The following is a 23,977-nucleotide window of genomic DNA, read 5'->3' as shown; positions in this document are numbered from 1 at the left end:
GTCGGCAACTCGCGGACGTCCTCACCAAGCCGTTGGGATGTCTTCGACTCACGGAGCTGAAGAAGATGATCGGCATGAAGGAGGTACAAGGGATAGCAGTAGGATTAGGGGAAGAATTATTAGAATAATTTACTGCTTCCTTATGTGAACACACAACTAGGGAAGGTGGCGTCGAAAAGGCCCCCTGCCGTGGTACTGTAGCACTGCAGAGACAGGCACCGAATGGCTCACCTGCCGCACTGTAGCCACATGCAGGGACAGACGTAGAAGTCAGTCCTGCTGTGTTATCTAGTTACTGTTGCAACATGTGCGCTGTACTAGGACTAGATGGATAGAGTTGTATAAATAGACTACCACGGCAACTCAGTAGAGAGAGTTCAGATTTGTCATCTCCCATACAGTGCTTCGGCCAACACTGGTGTCTTGTACTGTGTGTGTATACTCTGTTCTCCCTCTTCTTCAACCTCTAGCCATAGTGTGTGGGGACGAACAACGCTCGTATGTGGTCGGCTTAGCTAGTGGATACTTAGCAACATTAGTGAGTGCTTGGTAAAACTGATGAGTTGTTCACTCACCTAAGCCGATGATCCTGTGGGTTAACACCATCTACGTTCAGATTGCACCCTCGCTAAAGGGCAAACACAGGGAAGAGGTGTATCAACGCCTCTGTGGCCTTCGCTTCAGAGAGTACAAGGCAAGCTTGCTCTATATCATCACATCATATAATCTAACTGTTGTCTATACATTTGATGATTATATGTACTCCGCTTAATATATACACCACATGTATTGCACTTCATTTCAATTCCACTTATTTACAATCAATAGATGCCCTCAAATCAATCCTTGTTCGATCTGTGTGCAGATGTTGGAGGAGAGGGTAGTCTCAACTGGGATGACACCACTGCTGCAGTGCCAGCGAGTACCCTGATGAGGTTTTTGATTGGGATAACCCCTTTGAGCTATGTCCTAGCATCTTCGGTTGGACCTACGATCGCCAGTATTTTGATCTCGCCGAGCTGGATGACTACCAGCGCATAGTCCCTACAAGAGCTGTGAGTACTTGATATCACCTCCGTTTTGTCATCAGTATTTAAACTGCATCCAAAATGAATTCTTGTTGTTGTTGCCTCACGATCATTTATAAGAGCTACTCTGATCTTTTGCATGAGTGCATGACATTCTATCACTTGCAATAGCCTCCATGATTGCACGTCAGTTGGCCATTCCTGTGACCAGCTTCCTGGTCTTTTTTTTTAGCTCAACCAGCTTCCTGGTCTTTATTCAACTAGGGAAATTTTTGCTAAGTTTGTTTCTGAAATGCTACCTCTTCATTAGTTACTTTATTTTCCTTGGACAACAACATTCTAAATCCTTGTTCTCCGCATATAAATTTTTGACTAGTTTACAACTCTTTTGGATTAGCACTGGCTAGCTGGGAAAAAAAATCTGAACACATATTGCCATTAAGCAGCCAAGCTCTGAAATCAATTTGTTGGAATGCACTTTTAGCGGTTTTACTCATGCTTTGAATATATTGTTTTCATTTCTCCTTCAATTCTGCGTGCCCTTATTACAAGGATAATACCAGATTAGTAACACAAACAGGAAGCTAGTTACTAAGTACATAGAACATATATTACCTTTCGAAGGGCTTTAAAAAAATCTTCCTTTTGTTGAGTCAAATGTTTTGGTGGTTGGCACTATCTTTCACGTCCCCATGTCGTCCAAGTCACTTGTGTGATATTCAACAATGCTAGTTATTTGCCAAACATTGTCCTTCGTGTGGCATTCGAAAATGCTAATTGTAATTTGTTGTGCTGACTGTTCATACTAGTCAATTCCACTTATGTTCGAATTTGCATCTGAAGTTTTTACTAACCTTAAATACCGGTGCCATGGCAGCGTGTATATTGTATAATGCTTTCGTACTAGTTTATATCGAAAAATAGGATAGGATTGCAAACATGGCAACACACTCTAGAGAGGTGGCACATCCGTAATCCTTAAGTCCATGCTATTGAATCTGTTATTGTATTTGAAGTCTATTTTGTTTTGTCAAAAGCCGGGTAAGCTTTTATTTTGTCCTTATTGTTCTTGAGTTTTTCCTCTCAATTGTAGTAAGCAAATATATATGTATGTATGTTTCTGAAAACGTGATCACATGGATTTTCATTTGAGCAGTATATATGTGAGTCAAAGTATATATTGAGTTACATCAAAAGGTTGAATGCTCATTCTCTTTCCATGTTTGTATTGTGTTAGTACTTAATCAAATGGAAGGATCTAGTATTGTTCCTTTAAGTCACGCATATTGCTTCTCTCATTTGGATATGGCATGATTTTGACGAGTATCCTGATTGGGAAAAGTACCACTTAACTTTTAGCTGCTATGAAACTGATGAGGAGTATGTCAAGTACTGGGATGAACTGTCAAAGAAGATGAAGGTATGCACCGTGTGTCTACCTATTGAGAAAGTTGAAAAACATGTGCTACAGCTGAATTATATTGACCAACAACGTTTTCACCATGTGACAGTGGGTTGAAGACGCTCTGCTTCTAGATCATAAACAGGTAAGGATCAGCATAGTTTAGCGCCACCATGACTCCTTTGCCCTTCAGTTTTTGAGGTATGATTACAGGGGAGCACGGCACCTACAAAATTCCGATGAACTGACCACTTTCACAGAAATCTGCTTGTTTTAGGAACCCGATCCTGCTGTAACTGAAAGCAGCTTCAACCATTTCCAGATTCCAACTCCATGCAGAATATAATCCTTGAGTCAATATTCTAGTCAACTGAGCTGAGTGCGCGGCATCAGATGCATAACAAAAGATTAGGCGCAGGATGTTATATGCACAAATACTTGATTCTCCGCTTGAACACAAGTGACTGTACCGGGCTCTAGTAACTTGGCCCCATAAGATAGCAACATCAAGTTATGTTTCGTTTACCTACACCACAGATTCAGATGCAACCACCATCAACTGGCAGGTTCAGTATGAAAGCAGTCAGGGTTCTTCAAAGGTCGTCCAAACAACAGCAGATTGTCTGCAATAAGAATCAGTCAGGCCGTGTCAAAGATTCTGCAAACAATAGTTAAGCAGCAAGCTTGGCTTAGCATTTCGCATGAGTCAAGCATGTCTTGTTAGGACCACACTGAATATTAGATTGACATTTATGTCTTGAACTACATTCCATTTTCTGATTAAAAAAAAGGCCTGAGAGAGGGTACTGTCAACTGTGAAATATTCAAGACGCTGAACAAACGTCGACTAAGACTTAAAGAATTTTCATGTATTTCTTCGAAACATACGGACACAGGGGGAAAAATATATCATACTTTCTGCAAGGCCATCCTTGCGGTGCCATTCGTACAACACACAGTTTGACAATGTATTAGATGTTCTTGCTTCTTCAACCAGTGAAGAGTGCTCTGTGTGCAAAAAACATATAATCCTCATCCTGTTTGCTGTTGAACGAATAAGAAGTACGGAGAAACATGCTTCAGAACATCAAGGTAATACAGCACAAATACAGCATTGAGCTAGGTCAAAGTAACTGACAAAGGCATCAATAAAACAGTGGTATGAAAACCAATAATTAGTTAGCCACAATTTCTCATAATTGAATTGTTCATTTTGTTTTTGTTGTATATCTGAACAATGGATAACAAGATGAGTAGTGATCTAAATTACCCAGTGTGTCTATACTGTTAACATATATAAACAAAGAAACACAGGGTTAGTTTTCATACTTACCAGGAACCTAAAACCTGACTAGTATACCAGCAATAATCTTCAGTTGCTCCATCTCTTCTGAATTAGCAATTCCAGGATCCACATAACACAACTGATGACATGACATGTACACCAGATAATGTATTATATAGATGTACAAATTCATCTGAGCCTTCTTAATTTCATGTACTTTGGGCCATTTGATGTACCTGATACTGTGGCTTCCTGAGCGTGTGGACACCTCTCTTCACCAGACGCTGCCATCCTTTTTTGCTTCTTAGAGACCTTTCAAGATCTGCAGTTCTCTGTGGCATTAAGGGAAAACATTTGAATGGCGTACTGACAGAGAAACAGCAATTCAAAGTCTATTCTAGAAGTTTCAAAATGGGGTATGCATACAAAATAAGGAACCGAAGCAAAGAAAATATAATCCACAACATGTTGCAACGCATCAAAACAATGACTTGTTACAACGAATGTGGACAGGTGCTTTTGGCATCTAAGCTGCTGCTTTCTCAATCAAATACCACAAGAGTCCATTCACATGAGAAGCAGGAGGGCCTCATGATTTTCTATAGGGTTAAACATACATGCACGCCGAGTTAGACACCAGATGTTCAGTTTATGTTGGTGGTCCTCAAAGTGATTGTTCAGCAAAAAGCATGAAGAACAAAAAATAAAATAGCACAATACTCGCTGAGCTTTGAAACCAACCAACTTACACCATAAGCTGAGCTTCAAATAGAATGTGAGACTAAATCACAACTAGGAGTAACTGACAATAAAGGGAAAATAGTTTAGACCAATAAAATGAATGATAACTGTAACTTACATGGCCAGGATCTAAAATCAAAAGGGTGTATTGTTCTTGAAATCCACGATGACCCATTTTCTTTTGAATCCCAACTATTGTCCTTGAATGACCTTGATGTTGAAAATACAGTGGGCTGTGAATGGCACCTCTTTAGTTAGTCTATAACAAAGTTATTTCTAGATACTGTAAGCATTTCAGATTATGGGATAGAACATTTCTCAAAAGGGAGACATAGAAGATCTTACGTTTTATTGCTGACAGTGACACGCTGTGTGGCTAATCTATCAGAGCGCCCACTGGCAAAGTAGTTCCAAACCCAGTCAACAAGGGCCTGTTGGCCTCTCATACTTTCAGCATCCTCTCGACAAAGTTCAGACGATGATTTTGGAGAGTTATTCTTTATTAAGAACTTGTCCATAGGCCCTCGTACTTGACTCGCTGCACGGCTTCCATTCTTACTTTGGAGGTCAGATGATTCTGTGCTATCAAAATCTACAATCCTTGCACGGAGGCCAAACGAGCGGAAGAGGGTAGCACATTCTGCAGCCCCTATCCACTTCTTGGCACCATAAACTTCGTTATGAAAGTGGCTGGAGCCAATCGTATCAAAATTTTTGTCCCAAGCAATCTCAAGCCACCTCTGGAGTGAAGGGATGTCAGGAACAAATCCAGAACCACCAAATAATACTTCTCTAGCTTCTGGCCTTTGCTTCAATAGATGAGAGCTCAGCATCTGAATATTTCTCCATCCACATCCCCACCCCTTATCTTCTGATGAAAGACTCTGATGATGGTCAATATAGCATGATATCATACTTGTCGAGGGACCATCTTCTGATTCCAAGCAGCTCCTCAACAAGTTCATAATACTGCCTTCGACTTCTTGAACTTCGCTTTGAATTTGTGCTCTGACCAAGCAAGAGATTTGTTCCTCCAATAGCTCACTGTGATGGCGCAAGTATCCACTATGACTCGATGTGGCCCCTAGAGTATTAGAGTCACTAGTGAGTGATCCACTATAACGTTTTGGGTCATTCTGGAAAAAAAAAGATCAGCTGAATTATAACTCTGCCAAAACAAGGAATGCAAAACATCAAGTACAAGGCGTTTATGGACCACAAACCAGGACAACTAGAACAGTATTTCACTTTCTGCCTCAAGTCTAAGCATATCTCTGATGAAGGTTTTAACAGCAACAATTTCAAACAATGCATGTAAACACTGTAAGGCGCCCTACACCCCCCCCCCCCCCCCCCCCACACACACACACACACGCACACGCACAGAGAAATTGTACTACAGAAATGAATAATGATCCATGCCTATTTTATTCTTATGAAAGAGAGAAACTTGTGAGCAGAATATTTCCATGGTATCTGTACTAGATTCAGCAAGTGCTATGCAGAGAAAACCTTTCAATTATTGAAATGAACCATGATCTACAGCTACTATTATTAAAACAATGTGAGAAAAAGAAGCGAAAGCAAGATTATTACCATGGTATTTGTACTTGATTCAGCAATTGCCATCTGATGTGCTAATTCCATGTCCCTTTGGAGTTGATCATCATCAAAGTGGCTATTGGCATGCCTACAAAAGATAGTGGTACGTTGTGTATAATGCCAGGGGAGAAAAAAAAAAGAAGAGAGGACACGCTCAATTGCAGAAGCATGGAGAAGAATCCGCCATTACCATTCCAGCTCAACCGTGAGAACTTGTATATTGCAGATGGGACAGCATGAGATCGTCTCCATAGGAATACTCCTACAGTTGAAAAACAATGGGGAAAAAAGCATCAGGCACAGAAGTAGGAGCCAAATATTAACATCACACATGGACACATGGTGTAATAACCCTTTGGCGAGTAGAGGCATATTAATCTCTCTTTGAAAAGTTAAATAAATGCAGCAGTTACGAGAGGTATCAGGATCAATCTCCTACACAGACTTGAACAAAGATATATTGGTGATGCCATGAGCAATGAAAGAGGGAAGGAACTTTTCAAGCTGTACTATTATATATAATGTGCAGATGTGATGGGGACATTGGACCGGACCTGAAAAACATCTCAGGTACGAGCATTGCACAGAGCTTAACTGGAAACGGTGTTTTTCCTTACAGTTTTAGTTAGTTGTTAGTATTGAAGATCTTATAAACTCATAGTCTATGCAGCATGGATACGGATAGTATCGATATCGGAAGGATACGGATACACGGATACGGCAATTTTCTAGGAAACATGATATGCGGATACGTTTTACTATTTTTTAATAAATAAATATAAATAATAATACAAATTAAAATTGTGAAAGTCTAAAACTTGAGTTACAGGAAATCCTAATGTCGGTTCTCTCTTGTGATTGTGGCTGGTAGCCACAGCCCACAGATCCTATGCTAGGATTAGCACTAGCACTTGGCTTGTGCCAGCACTACCAAATTTGGAGAGGCCACCTATTGCATGCACTTGCATCTAAGTCTAATGACACTGATTGTTCACAATTAGCTCATAGTGAACAATCATTGTTGAACTAATTGTGAACAATCAGTGTCATTAGACCTAGATGCGAGTGCCAAATACACAATCGAGGTGTATCATGCATGAAGCCAGAATAGTGGTGAACATGAGCGGGACACTTGTACAGTTATTAAATCTGCTTAGAATAAGAACAGTGATGTTTCTGTAGCTGTTGGAATGTATTTCTCATAATAACTAGATTGAATATGCTTATATTAGTAGCAGATATGCCTAGCAGGTTAGGTCTCTATTCGAAGCATGATGAAGTAGCATAGCAATATATCCGTTTATATAACGAATAATGATGATTACGTTTTCGTCCATCACAAGCCGCAGTCATGAAGTTGCAAAAGCAGAATACTCTGTAGAAAGGAAGACACGCGCGCGGATAGATAGGATTTGAGGAGAGTCGATCGAGAAAGACGCATACCAATTCCAGCGACAACTGATGATGCTAGCAGGGGGAGCAACGGAGACGGAGGCGTTCGTTCCCCAACTCAACGCAACGCGGGCGAGTCCGGATCGAGGCGGCTCCAGGGGCTCAGGAATTGAAGCCGCGGAGAAAAAATCAATCGGATGGAGGACAGGCTGCTCCTGGCGGTGCGAAGCGGAGCGCCGGCGGCGAGATTGGAATTGGGGGGCGGGGTCTTTGCGTGCTTTACTGCATTTCGCGGCGGTGGGCGAGGAAGGCAGAAACGGAGAGAACGCGAGGGAGCCGGCCGACGAGACGAGAGCAGCGCGGCTTGTTGATGGGCCTAAGGGGGATATGAGGCCAGGACGATTGGGCTCACAAGCTGAGACGTATGGGCCTGTGCTGTTTTGTTTCTACAGTCATCCATGCTTCGTTCCCCTCAAAAAAAAAAAAAAGTCCAGGATTCATGAGATTCTCAAAAGAAAAGAAAAAATCCATACTCGGTGAACTCATCTCATGAATTTTAGTTGAATCAACTCGTTCCACGATATATTAGTTATTAGCCTGTGAGAAATAAGGTGGTGATAGATTATCTCATTCTATTCCACAAATCAAATAAAAAAATGAGGAGTGAGAAGAAGATAGACCACCTCATTCCTTGAACCAAACACACCCAAACGAGGGATTCCAAGTTCGATCTAAATACTAGGTCCGATTTCGGCCCACCCAAACCTTATGCGGGCCGCACGCATAAGTGAAGGAGGTCCAGTAACCGAGGCGGGTCTTAACGCACAGTTTCATTAGTGCATCTGCAAAAATTATATCTATATCTATACCTAATAATAAAGAGGTAAAAATTCTCTCTACCTATTTTTTGATTTGGCCATCCCTTAACTAACTTTGTGAATATGAAAAACCACCTATAACCCTTCTTTTTATATAACTAGGAATTCTAATCCAATTAGATCTCTCCGATTTTGGGTGAATAGGAATCTTAATCCAAATAGAAAAAATATAATAATATGGACAACTAGGAATCTTAATCCAATTAGGTTTCTCCGACTCCGAGTAACCGGAATAGGAATCTTAATCCAAATGCAAAAATATAAGAATATAAATCTAATAAAGAGAAAAGAAGGGTAGAATTTCTTTGTTTAGTTTCTTTTTGTTTTTTTTTCACTTTTTCCAGGTTTGTCCGTTTTTACTCGCTCCGAGTACGTGTTGCTTTACGTTCATTTGAACGCTTTTCACTTGGCTCCGAACATGTTCTGGGTTTTTTCGGTGGCTATTTTCTAGAGTATATTCTAATTTTTGTCATGACTGTTTTCTATTTAACTTTAAGTATATGCTCTGATTTTTTTTCTCGTGGATGTTTTTGACAATAGCTCGACTTTTCTAATCTTGTTTTCATTGTTTTATCCATCTGGTTTTTTTTGTGTTCTAATAAATATAATAAGAGTAAAACAAACAATAAATAAGAGATCACATCCATTTTTATCTTTGACTCCTTAAAAAATAAAGATTTTTACTACTAAGTTAATTTAATTTTTGACTAAAACTTATGACCCGTGCTACAACTCACTACATATTGGATACCGTTGCAATGCACGAACATATTTGCTAGTCCTTTCTAATTTAATTTATAGGATAGGAATAGAGATTTTGTTAAAGAATACCCTCTAACAGCCTCCTTAATTGGATCTTCAAATATAGATATCCTTATTTCGGATTTTTCGCTAGCCAAAGATAAAGAATGAGGATGACTCTCTAGATTACGCACAAGATATAAAAAATTATTAGATGACCCAAAGATATAGAAATCGATTGTTAGTTAAACGACTCTCCAAATGATGGTTTAGAGAGTAAATTTTAGAAAGACTTTTGAAGATGCTCTTATATGATTTTTATGATCGGTTGTGCTATATAGATTACATAAATACACATGGTCACTGAGCCATATATATTTTGTGCTAAAGACAATAATTAGCTCGATCAATTTTTTCAGCCGTACATGTATCATTCCTCTGGGTCTTGAAGCCATCGAAATAATTTTATGGAGTTATAGTACGATGGTTACAAGTATTCATTGGCTATATTTTACGCTAAGGGCAATAATAAAATATCAGCCATATGAATCCATACACATGAGTATGCATAGCCGAAATACAATGCTTTGGCTCTTAAAATAGAAATCATTGATAAGCAAAATAATCTGACATCCCTCCATAATATAAAGACCCATACTAAGGATCAAAATAAGGAGCTAAGGGATAACCATGCGTACCGAGGGATGAATTCCACATCGGCATAAGCATAGAATATGGATGATGTCATGACCAATAATTTTGATGATTTGATGCAAACCCCCAATTTAGCAAATATTTCTTGAATCTCCTTTCCTTCGCCTTTGTTGCACCACTTGCTTGAGCATCATCCTTCTGAGCTTGAACACTCCTTTTAGAACCCATGTCAAGCCTTTTTCTTTCAGTTTCTCTGCACTAAGCTTTTGTAACTTATTTTCTTCTTTGCCATCAATAGCCAGATTTTCAACAATGTAATTGGCTTTTCAATAGTTGCATTCAGATCTTCACTCTTCTTTCGGCCATCATACTTCACGCGGTAAACTTGTTTTACCACCTTCTTCTTAGGTTGAACTCTAGACTGATTTTGATCAAACGGTATTTATAAGATGATGATCTTCCTGAATGTCTAGGAGCTGCATACTCTACATATTGTGGCCTAAAATATGATGGAATATGTGCCTGTTGATCAAATCATCCCTATGGTGGATTAGGATGAAAATTAGTGGGTTATGGTCAATATGACGTAGGAATTGGTTGCTCAAAAGGAGAATATGTTGTTACTACATGTGATCTATTCCTTTGTCAATTTCTCTCTTGAGATTTGTGCTTTCAAGGCAATCTTGATGATGGGACCTTTCTTGGTCAATTAGTGACATTCATTTCTGCTTCCTTCGTATATTTAGCTAGAAGTTCCTAGAAGCTAAGCTTTGGACTTCTACCCTTTTGCTTGTCATGGCCTTTACCTCCAATAGCTATGTGAGCATCCACCCTTTTCTCCTCGTCTTGGTAGACATGCTTTAATGGAGGATCTTTAGCCGATCCCCCTTGCTCAACGGGATCAATCGACCTTTGCTTCGGTTGGAGAGATTTCACCTGCCGCCCAGTGTCTTCTAAAATTGTGATACTTTTGTTGTCCTCTAGAATATCTCTATTTGCAATTCATGAACAACAACCTTGTCTACACTTGAGGGCTCCACATCTCTCTCTTGGGTATTTGAGTCTTGAGCTTTGAGGGTATCGGCTAATGCAAATCGATTCGAAACCTGTTTGCCACCAAGTACAATTGAATCCAACTGGTCCATTTATTGAGGTTTAGAAAATCTCAATCGTCATTTATCAATGGCCGATTAGATCACTTGACGAAACATATTGCAATTAGAAGTATTATGGTCAGATGAGTTATGCCACTTGCAATATTTAAGGTATTCTAAGTTTTGAATAGATGGCAAAGCATTATGATCAATGATTCTAATAAAATTATTCTTAAGCAATATATCAAAGACATGATCACAAAAAGTAAAGTCAAAGGTGTACTTTGATTTCTTCAACCGATTCTTTTGTGGAGTCGGCTTTAAAGTTAGGCAAACAAAGGGATCAGAGTTAATATCAATCCATTTAGCCACACATTTGCAATTCCTTTTGGAAAGTCTCAACTTTGATAAATTAGCACTATCGGCCTTGCCATATGGCATCATATGTTGGTCGATAGAATCTGAATTTGTTTTATCATCAACAAATAAAATGTCATTCTCAATCGGTCTTTTACAACTACTAGCAAGGATATCTCTAATAGATGAAGAAATTAAAATAGTATGACCGAAAAGGAATTTGAGCAAAATATTTATGTTTACTACCTTGTTGATTGTGTCGAAGAAGTGCATGTCCTTGATTTGAATGGTGTTGCTCTTCATCTCCAGAGAACGATCAACAATAGTTGTCGAATCATCCGAAGACGCATCGTCAGCTGTAGGAACCAAGAAAATCAGCTTAGCCGACTGGAAGTCAGCTAGGCCGGCTTGGGTACTAGCAGGGATAGTCGGCCTAGCCAATTCAGGGCAAGCAGCAGTCGGCTCAGCTGATTTTGAGCAAGCAGGCAACCCTCCTTTCTTGCTTGTAGGGGCTTGATCTCCATCAACGATGTAGAAATTACTAGATAAATATACACCCCCGTTAGCTTCTGAAAAATCAAGTCTAGCCGGTTTCATGCGCTTTCCATGCTTTTCTATAGCAAGACTTAGTTCTCGAGATGTGATTGATTCCAAAAGGATATTGTGTTGTTCAGCTTTGATAGTCGAACATTCGCTTACATCTGAATCAACTCGACCTTTACTCGCTGTACAAATAGGCAAACCTTCTTTTTTCATACTCATGGTCGATGACTCATACGTGATCGGCCTCTTGCTAATAGTCTCAAGGTAGGTACGTATCCACCTTTTATTGATTCGGCTCGAATTAGAAGCAACATATGAAGCCAAATCAAATCATGACTATGACCATTAGCATAACTTGCTGAATTTTTATTAATTCGGCTTGAGTTGGGAGTAACATAAGAAGCCAAATTATGAATAGGAATATTGGCATGTGGTGCTGAATTTTGAGAGCAATTGGCTAAATAATTAGCATTGTCATGGCCAATTCTCTTATTCATCGGCATGTCTTGTGGTGAAACCACATATTGTAAACTTATAGTCAATGAATAAAGATTTACATGTTGTATGTTGCTAGTAGCATCAAAACTCGAAGAATTTACAATTGACATCGGCTCTTGACCATAATATTCATAATTATGATGTTTATGATGAGGATCATTAATAATAGTATTAGCCGATGCAACATATCTAGTATCATTATGACTAGCAACACCAACATGAGAATTTATATGACTTGCAAAATAACTATTAGGATCATAAGATGCATTTGTAAGTTGTAGCTTAGGGTAGTTGTAGTGGTACTGCGGTGTAGTATATTTGTACGCCTCCATAGATAGCCAATAAGATTTGTAGGTAGCCTTTTAATATTGCCGCAGCAAATATGCTCAAATTTCTCTATGACAAGACCTCTTGAATATGCTGTCAGATGCTCAACAGATACCTGTATAATTCCATCGGTTGCCTAGGATAGCTGATCTAAGGCCAATCTCAATGAGGATGTCATGGGAGTTTCACGGGAATTAAATGAGGTGATATGTGAGCAAAAATTACCATTTTGCATGTATCAAGGAAGAGAAAGAGGATTAGAGTTTCATGGCCATGAAACTGCTGTTGATGGTAGTTAACAACCATTATAAATTGTTAATATAACATGCGATATACCACATGCAGCTCATGTCTGCTAGCATCTCAGGAACACACAGAAATGCCGTGGTGTTCAGAAAGAGCAACCAACCTGGCTCGCTTGATGATTGCGTGCAAGGAAGACTGAGCTTTGGCGACATTGTTTCCTCACCAGGCTTCGACCTCTAACAAACTGTTGGAGCAATTTGTTTTCTATGTAACAACCGCTCCCTCTCTCTAGCTTCATTGTTCCCCTTTGGCCAATGGCTTGTACCAAACCTAACGGAGCACGCCTCCACCCATTTCCCGGCTTGTCCGGAATCAATGGAAATTATTCAGGTGGGGCCCCTCAGCGCCCACACCCCCCCCCCCCCCCCCCCCCCCCCCCCCCTCCGGTGTTTAAATAAAAAAAATCACATGTAAATGAGGGGTACTACAAGGATTCCAAAGCTACAAGACCAACAGAATAAGAAGTCCTAGCGTTATTAATCTCAGAGCTCCACAAGTTCTATAATCGACATCCCTGGGTTCACCTAGCTAACATGGAAATGCCTTTACAGAAAAGGGAACCCACCTCAAGGTAGAACACCAGTTGGATCATTTTGGTGGAGAGGCATAATCAAACTGATTGATTCTTTTAGAATGACAACTTTCTGCGACCCTGGCCAAGGAGAAACTGTTCTTTTCTAGGAAGACCTTTGGTGTGGCCGCATCCTTAAACAAGCTTACCCACAACTCTTCTTAATTTCCCCATGAAGCCGAATTTCTCACTCAAAGATTTTCTAACAAGACCAGTCATCGGGAACTTTTGGATTCCTCTATCCACTTTAGCTTCCGAACAACTGTCAGAAGTACATGAACTCATTCAGAGCATGCATCTGAAAAATGATCACGGAGAGTTAGAGACACCTGAACTTACATGTGGGGAGGTGAGGAATTTAGCTTCAAGAAGGCCTGCCTACAATTTATTGGCACAACACCCAACTCGCCTCTTTTCTCATGGATGTGGAAATATTGCGCAAGGGGAAAGCACAAGTTCTTCTGGCTTCCCCTTTATGACATCATGAACTCTAGGAATCTGTTGAGAAGAAACAACATGATCATGCCAAGCTATGGGTGTGTCATGTACAATACCAGATACACTACCGGAAACGTTAAATTTGCCGAGTGTTTTTATGTTTGCCGAGTGTATTCTCTCGGTTACTCGGCAAATAAGATCTTTGCCGAGTGCTACGCTAAAAACACTCAGCAAAAAAAAAACACTCGGTAAACAAGAGGTTTGCCGAGTGTAAAAAAAATACTATGGGGTTTGCCGAGTGTTTTTTTTACACTCGGCAAAGAAGTAAAAATCTTTTTTCTGGGAAAGAAGGAGAAGAAAAAAATAAAAAAAAAACTTTGCCGAGTGCCCAGATCCAGGACGCTCGGCAAAAAAGAAAAAAAATTTTGGGGAAAGAAGGAGAAGAAAAAAAAATGAAAAAAAAAACTTTGCCGAGTGACCAGATCTAGGACACTCGGCAAAGGAAACAAAAATCTTTTTCTGAGAAAGAAGGAGAAGAAAAAAAATGAAAAAAAAAACTTTGCCGAGTGCCCAGATCTAGGACACTCGGCAAAGGGAAAAAATATTTTTTCTAGGAAAGAAGGAGAAGAAGAAAATTAAAAAATAAAAACTTTGTCGAGTGCCCAGATCCAGGACACTCGGCAAAGGAAAAAATATTTTTTCTAGAAAAGAAGGAGAAGAAAAAAATAAAAAATAAAAATTTGTCGAGTGCCCAGATCCAGGACACTCGGCAAAGGGAAAAAATGTTTTTTAACCGCAGACGCGCCCTATCCTTCTCCCTGCACGGCCCCCTCCCCTTCTCCCGGCGCTGCACGCCCCTGCCCTTCTCCGCGCCGCGTGCGCACGCCCCCTCCCCTTCTCCCCGCGCCGCACGCCCCCTCCCCTTCTCCCCGCCGACGGCCCCTCCCCTCCCGACCGGATCCGGTGGCCCAGCCACCCCTCCTTCCCCCCGCCGCCGCCCCCTCCCCTTCTCCCCCACGCCGCGTCCGCACGCCCCCTCCCCTTCTCTACGCCGCGTCCGCACACCCCCTCCCCTTCCCCACACCGTGTCCGCACACCCCCTCCCCCTTCTCCCCGTCGGCGGCCCCTCCCCTCCCGGCCGGATCCGGTGGCCTGGCCACCCCTACTTCCCCCGGCCGCCGCCCCCTCCACTCCTTCCCCAGATCCGACGGTGGCCCCTCCCCTCCCGGATCTGGCGGCGTCCCGGCGGCCGACCCTCCCCTCTCCCGGATCCGGCGGGTGGCGTGCAGCGTGGCGAGTGGCGTGCGGCGTGGCGGGCGGGTGGCGTGGTGGCGGGCGGCGTCCGGCGTGGGGCTTGGTGGCGTGGGTGGCGTGGCGGCGTCCGGTGTGGGGCAGCGGGCGTGGCGGCGTGGTGGCCGTGGTGGGTGGCGGCGTGGTGGCCGTGGTGGGCGGCAGCCGGTGGCAATTTATTTTTTTATTTCTTACGAAAAATGTTTGTCGAGTGTTTTTTGGGCACTCGGCAACGTCTTTGCCGAGTGCCCGACGAAAAACACTCGGCAAAGTGAGTTTGCCGATAAATTTTTGTCGTGTGTCATTTGCCGAGTGTTACACTTGGCGAAGGGTTTGCCGAGTGTTTTAGTTTATTTGCCGTGTGCCGTAGGCACACGACAAAGCTCCCTGATAAGAGGACTCTTCTCCACTTTTTTCTTGGCTGCATCTTTGCCACAACCTACTGGAGTTTGATTGACATTACCTAGAACTTTAACTTAGCTCCCTTAGACATGACTATTGATGCCAAGAGTTCCTTTGGAAGTTCCATTTTTTTAGAGAGATTGCCATAATGGCAGCTTGGTGCATCTGTGGTGTCTTCGCAACAATATCATCTTTGGCAATTAGGGATGCAAGCAGGTTTATTCTCAAATCTGCAAATAGGCTTGATTCTGTGAGTCACCCACGTAACACGTAAATCCCTATGCTACATCCATCTCGATCAAGATTAGCTAGAAAGAAATCCTAGCTAGCTAGAATGGATAGATATGCCGTGGCCCGTGGGCGCTACTAGACCGGTGGTCATGGTGGTCCCTCTTGCTCATGCATGGGTCTCTTTCTTGTGCTGTACCACCTGTACGAATGGTGTATATGGATCATCTCTATCGATTCGCTTTGTTGGTTTGTTCACTAGCTAGCTTACTTACGTTCTCAGCAACATATATCACCGGCTATTCGGCTAATGAAGCACCAAAGCAGCTGCTGGTATGGTGAGTCGTCGTGAGTGAGGTAACTAGGCAAAGAGGAAGGAACAACCTCATCAACAGTCCAACACCAAGGTCAGTAGTAGCCTGCAGGTGGCCATGGCGGCGATGGCGCCTCAGGGGCAGGCGGAGCACGAGCACGACCATCAGCATGGCCACCGGTCGGAGCCCAGCAGCAGCCACGCTGACCCCGGCGCGGCCGCCACAAGCAGCATCGCCACCAACCGGTGGGGCCCCTACTCTGGCGCCGGCGACTTCGCTAGCAACATGGCCGTCATCCTGGCCGCCCTGCTGACCGCGCTGGCTCTCGCCCTGGCGCTCAACGCCGCCGTGCGCTACCTCCTCGGTCGCAGCCGCCGAGCTCGCCGCGGTCGCGCCGGCCCCAGCTCCGGGCAGAGGGACAGCGACGCCACCAGCATCTCCGACCCGGAAAAGCCGCCCGTGGAGGCGCCCCCGCTGCCCGCCCTGGTGTACTCCGCGGCGGGCACCAAGCTGGCGGGCGCCGCGGCGGAGTGCGCCATCTGCCTCGCCGAGTTCGCCGACGGGGACGCCGTGCGCGTCATGCCGGCCTGCCGCCACGGCTTCCACGCGCGCTGCATCGAGTGCTGGCTCGCGGGGGGACGCCACTCGTCCTGCCCGACGTGCCGCGCGCCGGCCGCTGTTGCCGCCGGAGCTGCCGCCACCGCGCAGCCTGAGGCCGCCGCGCCATCGTCGCCGTGACTGGCTCGGTTTGGCCAGTAGCCACGCTGTTCACTGTTCTTGGCAGCAGGTGTCGTTGTTCCTTAATTTCCCTTTGCGTGTGTAAATAAATAAATATTTTGACAGATGAGGAGAGGCGATATAGTCCAATTGGAATGATGGTTTATAATTCCTTGTAAAAATAATGTGTCAATATATATACTCTGTTGTTTAGTTAATTTGTTCAGTGTTGTCATTAATTAGTCTCGTTGTTAGTTTCTCTTGCTGCCTGTTAGTGCTATTTCCCTTTGATCCTGGCCAGTTCGAAGTAGGTATTGCAGACAAGTTCCTTGATTGTGTATCTAGCTACTGCTAATATGATAGCATTGCATACTTGAGAATGAAATAATATATCTATATCTATGTATCTATACCTAATATTAAAGAATATTTTTTTCTTGTTCCATCCTTCACTCCCCTCAACCCCCTCCACACACACACACACACACACGGTCCGTCTGTCCTTCATTCCCGTAAGCATAAGAGTCGTAGTGGTTTTACTGAGAATTAGACATAAGAGTCCTAATGCAATTGTTGTTCCGTACGTGACATGAACGCAGTACCCGTGCTCATTCAAGTTAGCATAGCATGCATGTATAATCATGATAAAGTCTGATTCCAAAACGTAGTAGATTTGATGGACTAACACTAACTATAAGGTTGAAACACTTTTTGTATATATGATTTTTTTTAAAAGATATATTTTTTAAAGATTGTATCGGAAGCCTTAAGAGGGAGCCAACTCTGGTGAGCACATATGGCAAGCCGAATGGTAACCGTTGAATCCATTCCGAATAGGACACTTTAGTTTTCTAAACGAATCTTCTCTAGTTTTCATAAAAAAAAACTTTGAAAAATATATGTTAACTTCTATACTAATATCAAACAAATACATTATGTAGACATAGTATTTCAATAGATGAGCTAGAAAGCCTGAAATCGATGCCGTGGCCGTGGGCGCTAGCCTCTGGTCATGTGGTCTCTCACGCTCATGCAAGGGTCCCAGTCTCTTTCTTGCGTTGTACCACCTGTACGGTATGGTGTGGATCATCTCTATCCCTTCGATTTGTTGGATACCCATTCTCAGCATCATCACGGCCTGATGATTAGCTATATTGATTGATATAACAATCAATGATCGATACCATCACTGTAGTGCAGGTGGTCGTTTTAGTTTCTACTAAATCAAACTTGTTCAATTTAACTAAGCTTATAGAAAAATATATCAATATCTATAATGTTAAACAATCATGTTGTCAACATAAATTACATGGCGTATCTCATGAACCTAATTCAATAGTGTATATGTTCATACATTTTTTCTATAAATTTGATTAAAACTGAAGAAATTTGACTCGGAACAAAACCAAAACGACTCTGCATTCGAAACCGAGGAAATAATCACTGTCCAAAATAACTGCAGTTCAAGAAAACACATGCAAGTACAAGTATCATATATCCTGAGTGAAACATGCAGATGACAATAACTATCAGCATTATTATTTATTATTGTCATCATCATCTGCAGTACTACTCGATCGATCGGTGTCTGGTTGATTCCAGGTGCGGTGTGCGCGCGCTAGAACATATGATGGATCCGCTGGCCCAATCCATCCATGTCATTTTCGGTCCGCCCTCCCCTCCGCCTGGTCCCTCATTGGCAACGCGAATCATAGCAGAATAGCAGAGGAGTACATGAGCAGGGCTGCGGTGGTTAGCAGTTTGCCTGTTCATGATTGAAACACGTTTGAAAACATGAAGGTGTCGCTGATTTATATATGGGGAAAAAAATAACGGACGGACTGCGAACAGCACTTCAATCTACGACAAGGAATAATAAACTAAAGCCTATATGGTCATATGCGTAATTGTAAGTAGAAATCGCCTTTAGTACTGTCAGCAAACAGCTTTCGGAAGAGATTAAGGGTTTAGGTTGTGAATTTACAGCTCATTATATGCAGTGATTAACATAAATTGTGATTTAAAAGCGTAAGATAAAACAGGTTTAATTGATTCATATGAGTTGTTGGTCCTAAAGGCAGATATAATAGTTTCTTCTAGTTGACAAGGTGGACCATAGCTAGTGGTCATTGAGTTGGGTTTGGGTTATACTGTACTCTCTAGCTGTTACATAAATATAAATACATACACACACCCTACAACAGGGCCTTATTAGATCCAAGTGGGTGTGTATGATCTATAAGGCATTACTAGCAACTCAGCCTTTCTTCAAGATTTGTTCTTGGGGGTGAGGATGCAGGGACATAAATGCTTCCAGCTTCGCACTCGCTACAGTTTGAGAGTTATGAAAGCATCTAGGTCTTTAGTTGGGTTTCGGTGATTAATGACGACGCAAGATTACTGTGACTAACGTGTGTTTTGTAGAGGCAATTTGAGTTAGACCATGGTAATGATGATTAATTGGGCAATTATGGTATTCATGCCCCTATCGATGGAAATCGTTTCGGTTTTCAAAGGATAGACGGCAAGGCTAAGGACGGACTAGTTCTAAGTGTCGTTTGACGTTGGAGAGACACTTAGAGTAGTTAAGGACTTTGTTTTTTCTTTGGCCGTACTATTAAGGGGGTATGAACTAGTAGTTTGACCTAAGTGAGTCTAATGTCTTAGGTGTGGTGCACACTTATCAAACTTAGCACTAGGTAGCTCAGGTATAGCCCAAAGATTGATTGAAGTCAAACTCATTCACAAAGGTACATGATTTGGAAGTGAATGGAGTGTTATTTCATTGACCGAACGCAGGAGAAGCAGGGACCGGACGCTACTATGCAGCAGAAGGACGATCGGACACTGGCTCCTACTTAGGATTGGACGCGCAGGTGCCGACCAATTGTAGCAGCAGGGTATCGTTGCAGATAGCTGACCGGACATAGAAGAAGAAAGTGATCGGACTCGTGCGCTGACGCGTCCGGTCAACAACAATAAGCATCTAGGGAGGAAATTTGTTGACCAGACGCGTCAGTCCAGGTAGATCGGACACTACAATGAGTCCGGTCCCTCTAATAGACTCCTCTGATAGGATGACGCAATGTAGCCATTGGCTACTGACCGGACAGGTCCAGTCATTTTGACCTGAGCGTCCGGTCACCCCGAAAATGCTAAGTTGGACCACAGCGGGTATGTTTTGAAGTGGGGAGTATAAATACTTCTCCCACTTGCTCAACTTAGCTCTCTTGCCCATTTATTCAGCTGAGAAACACCTTTGGAGTGCAAGGGAGAGCAATAACCTAGTGGGGTGATTGAGATTTGATAATCCAAGATTAAGGACCTCATTAGTGCATAGGGAGTAGCAAGTGTGCATCCACCTTTCTCATTAGGCTTGTCTTAGTCAAGTGAGAGTTTGTGCTTGTTACTCTTGGTGATCGCCATCACCTAGACGGCTCGGTGGTGATTGGAAGCTTGGTGATCATCCGGCGGAGCTTGTGGATGACCCAAGTCATGATGTGAGTGGTTGTGGGTGATTCACCATGACGGAGTATCGAAGAATCAGCCCGTAGAGAGTACTTGATCCATGCGAGGATTAAAGGGAGCTACACCCTTACGCGGGTGCTCCAACGAGGACTAGTGGGGAGTGGCGACTCTCTGATACCTCGGAAAAACATCGCCGCGTTCCTCACCTTATCTTTACTTTGAGCATTTACATTTGAGTAATTCAATTTATGTATTTACATTCTTAGAATTGCCAATGGTAGAGTAGGATTGGAACCTAGGGTACAAAACTCTTGTGTGGTAGAACAACAGAAATACTTCTAGGCATAAGGGAGTGAAATGGGCTAAGTGTAGGGCTTAATTATTGAAAAAATTTTAGAATAAGCCAAATTCACCCCACTTTTGGGCATCTTGATTCTTTCAATTGGTATCAGAGCCTCGTGCTCCTTAAATTAGGCTTAACTGCCTAGAGTAAGATGCCCCACGGGGATGGACCCCCTCCCGTCTTTGAGAGAGATGATTTCCCTTATTGAAAAATTCGCATGGAGGCTTACCTAGAGGCTTTAGATGTTGGAGTACTTAGAGCCGCCTCACAAGGCTTTCCAAAACCTAAGGATCCCGCCAACCTTCAAGGTGATGAGGTTCATTGCAAGAAGTGGAATATAAAGGTTAGAAACACTCTTTTTAGAGGCCTTTGCAAAGATGTCTTTAACCGTGTGCGGAACCACAAAGACGCTCATTCACTATGGTAGGACATTTGTGCGTTCCATAAGAAAACTAAGAGTGAGCGTAAGGAACGCTATCATCTTGTAATGAAGAAGATTAATTCATTTGAAATGCTTCCTAGTGAAAGTGTTAATGAAATGTATTCACGCTTGAATGTTCTTATAGAGGAGGTCAATGGGCTTGGACTCACTCAAATGCAACCATCCAATGTTGTGAGAAAGATCTTGAGTGTCCTCCCCATTGACAAGTATGAGCATATTGTGACGGTGCTTCATCAAGGTGATCTTTCCACCGCTACAGCAACTCAAATATTAGGGAAGATCAATGCACATGAGATATATATGCACATCACTCTACAAGATGGCTCTTCTTCCACCAAGAAGAAAGATTTGACTTTTAAGGCTAGCCAAGAGAAGAGGGGCAAAGCAAAAGTTGATCATGATAGCTCAAGTGATGATGAGATTGATGATGCAAGTCTTGCTCTCATGGTGAGAAGAACCGCCAAGATGCTCAAGAAGCTAAATAAGAATGGTGTCAAGTTTGATGGCAAAAAGAAGAAATTCTTCACTAGTAGTAGAAGAAAGCCCATCTCTGAAATGGATTGCTACAATTATGGAGATCTTGGTCATCTAGCTCATCAATGCCCCAAACCCAAGAAAGACAAGTACAAGAAGAAGTACAAGGGCAACAAAGATGACTCAAGTGATGATGATAATGAGAAGTAAAAGAACAAGCCATACAAGAAGGATGGCAAGAAGAAGAAATTTCACAAGAAGAAGAAGAATGGCAAGGCCTATATTGTTGGTAATTGGCTCACGGATATTGAATCATCAAGTGGCTCATCCGATGATGAAAATGAAAATGAGAAGGAGAAGGTGGCCGCTCTTGTGATTGGCTCTTCACTATCTCCACCGACACCGCCATCATCATCCTCTACACACATATGCCTCATAGACAAGGGTGAACGAAAGGTACAAAATGATGATGATAGTAGTGGTGATGACAATGCTAGTGATGATGAGAATAGTAGTGATAGTGATGAAGAATTTGAATCACCTTCTTATGATGATCTTGTCAAATTGCTAAACCAATACACTAAAATCATTAGAAAGACAAGAGCTAAAAATGAGAAACTAGAACTTGAGAATGACTCACTCTTAGCAAAGTATGACATAGCCGAAAAAGCTAGTGATGAGTGTTGACATTTCTTAGCATCGCTACTGAGAATAGAGTTTTAAATCTAGTCCCTAGTAACAGCACTAGAAATACTTGTTGGTATTTATTAACGTGTCACTTGTTTTTAAATAGCCACATATTATAAACCTATATCTCCTAATTTTACTAGGTTGTCATCCCTAGTGATGATATCAGATATAATTGTTGATACTACATAGCATTACTACTAAAATAATACTAAGCAGTTCTTTATTAATTATGTGACTAGGAAGAATAAATAAATATATGAATGAAAAGGATCTGCAAGCGCATAGATAATATACCATTATAGCATTTTATCCGAGAGTATTTTAGGTATCTTTATTTATATTTTTACCACAGGGAAGATTTAGCATGGACATGTATTGATAACTTATACTATTGAAGCAGAAGTAAACCATAATCAATATTCTACTCATAACAGGGGTAAGTCATAGGATAAGATGATGAGTATTGATCAATGATAATGATAAATCACTCAGAGTATTTCTTTCTATGACATTAGCATGGTCAGGTAGAATATTAGAGGAATAATTCCTAAGTCATTCTTAATTACAAGTCAAAGCATATATTGATTAGTGCAATTATACCTAGTAATCATTGCTAAGATCATCATCATATCTACACATAAGGGATATTACTAAGAAAGATTAAGAACAGAGCTTGCTCTTCCTTCGTAACCGAACCCTACGTGTGCCTATATTCGGGGAGTGGACTACAAAGGACTCAACGGGAGTATCACATCCGCGATCTACCACATGACCCAGAATATAGGGTGTATCCACAGGTAAATAATGTATAAGTACCACGCTTACATAATGTCGACCACCCACCCATGTATCCTTAGAGTGAGCGCTATGCGAACTTATGCATGAACATAATGATAATCTAACTATACTAAGCATATAATCAAAGTAGACCATGAACATTATAACAAAAAACATAAATAAGATGAATACTGATATTGTCATAACAATTGTAACTAGCATATAAAAGTAATGAAGATACAAAAGAGAGAGAGAAAGGGGTACAAAGATTATATGAAACCATGCTCTTGATAAGATCGGGAATCCAAGCAAAGCCTGTTTGCATCCCTCTAGACCAAGCCTAACTAGCTATGCCCTAGAATATGATGGAGCTCTAAGGATGATTAGGGTTTCTGTCTTCTCAAATGACTTATGCCTTCTCAGGGGGTAGGGGCTGATATATATAGGCCGGAGCATCCAACATGAGCCCTTAGATCAAACCGACTTAAAGGACGGCGTAGATGCAATCTAGAAGGTGGTGGAGAACCGACATAACGAGGGGCTGATAGGTGGGCCCTAGGGGCCAAGCGGCTTACAGGTGGGGCTGGCAGCGTCTCGCCCTCCGCTTCGATGTGGAGTCCTCTCGAGTCTTCTAGAGTCTTTTAGTGTCCGTTTCGCTACAGATAAGCACAATTAAATCTGACATGTAGATCCACCTTGATGATTTTTTGGATAAACCCTGCAGAAAATACAGATTCACCAAAACTTGTTGAATTTGTTAGTTTAAACCCCTAAACCTTCATTGGTGATTATATTTATGTACTTATACATGTTATATTGATGGTTTATAATGGTTGTTAACTATCATCAACAATGAGCTTAGAGAAGAAAATAAAATTGTGTCATCCAAACTCAAGAAGTTCAAAACCTCTAAAAGGGAGCTTAGAGAAAAAATATGATGAACTTGAGGGGATACACAATGAGCTCATCACTAGT

The 23,977-nt window shown here is 42.0% G+C and overlaps 2 protein-coding genes across 4 annotated transcripts; one reads left to right on the top strand and one right to left on the bottom strand.

The window, feature by feature from the left end:
- Positions 1–2,286: 2,286 nt before the first annotated feature.
- Positions 2,287–7,792, bottom strand: LOC136462423 (uncharacterized). 3 transcript variants are annotated; one of them, XR_010760713.1, is made up of 9 exons: positions 7,502–7,792; positions 6,249–6,320; positions 6,053–6,146; positions 4,802–5,592; positions 4,575–4,689; positions 3,952–4,047; positions 3,764–3,854; positions 3,346–3,438; positions 2,287–3,053 (listed from the first exon to the last, which is right to left on the bottom strand). XR_010760713.1 is itself a non-coding variant. In XM_066461525.1 (8 exons), the coding sequence occupies exons 2-7, from the start codon at positions 6,308–6,310 to the stop codon at positions 3,771–3,773; spliced, it is 1,242 nt and encodes a 413-aa protein (XP_066317622.1). In that variant the 5' UTR covers positions 6,311–6,320; positions 7,502–7,792; the 3' UTR covers positions 2,287–3,053; positions 3,764–3,770. The 3 variants fall into 3 exon arrangements, 1 of the variants encoding a protein (XP_066317622.1); XR_010760712.1 differs by having other exon boundaries at positions 2,290–3,053; positions 3,346–3,474; XM_066461525.1 differs by lacking the exon at positions 3,346–3,438.
- An 8,130-nt stretch (positions 7,793–15,922) lies between these two features.
- LOC136462422 (RING-H2 finger protein ATL79-like) lies at positions 15,923–17,116 on the top strand. Its single transcript, XM_066461524.1, has one exon. It carries the CDS (start codon positions 16,209–16,211, stop codon positions 16,827–16,829), a length of 621 nt encoding a protein of 206 aa, XP_066317621.1. The 5' UTR covers positions 15,923–16,208; the 3' UTR covers positions 16,830–17,116.
- The last annotated feature ends 6,861 nt before the right edge of the window (positions 17,117–23,977 follow it).

This window comes from Miscanthus floridulus, chromosome 7 (genome assembly GCF_019320115.1).
Source record: "Miscanthus floridulus cultivar M001 chromosome 7, ASM1932011v1, whole genome shotgun sequence".
NCBI lineage: Eukaryota > Viridiplantae > Streptophyta > Magnoliopsida > Poales > Poaceae > Miscanthus > Miscanthus floridulus.
This window is presented reverse-complemented; position numbering and strand designations above follow the sequence as displayed.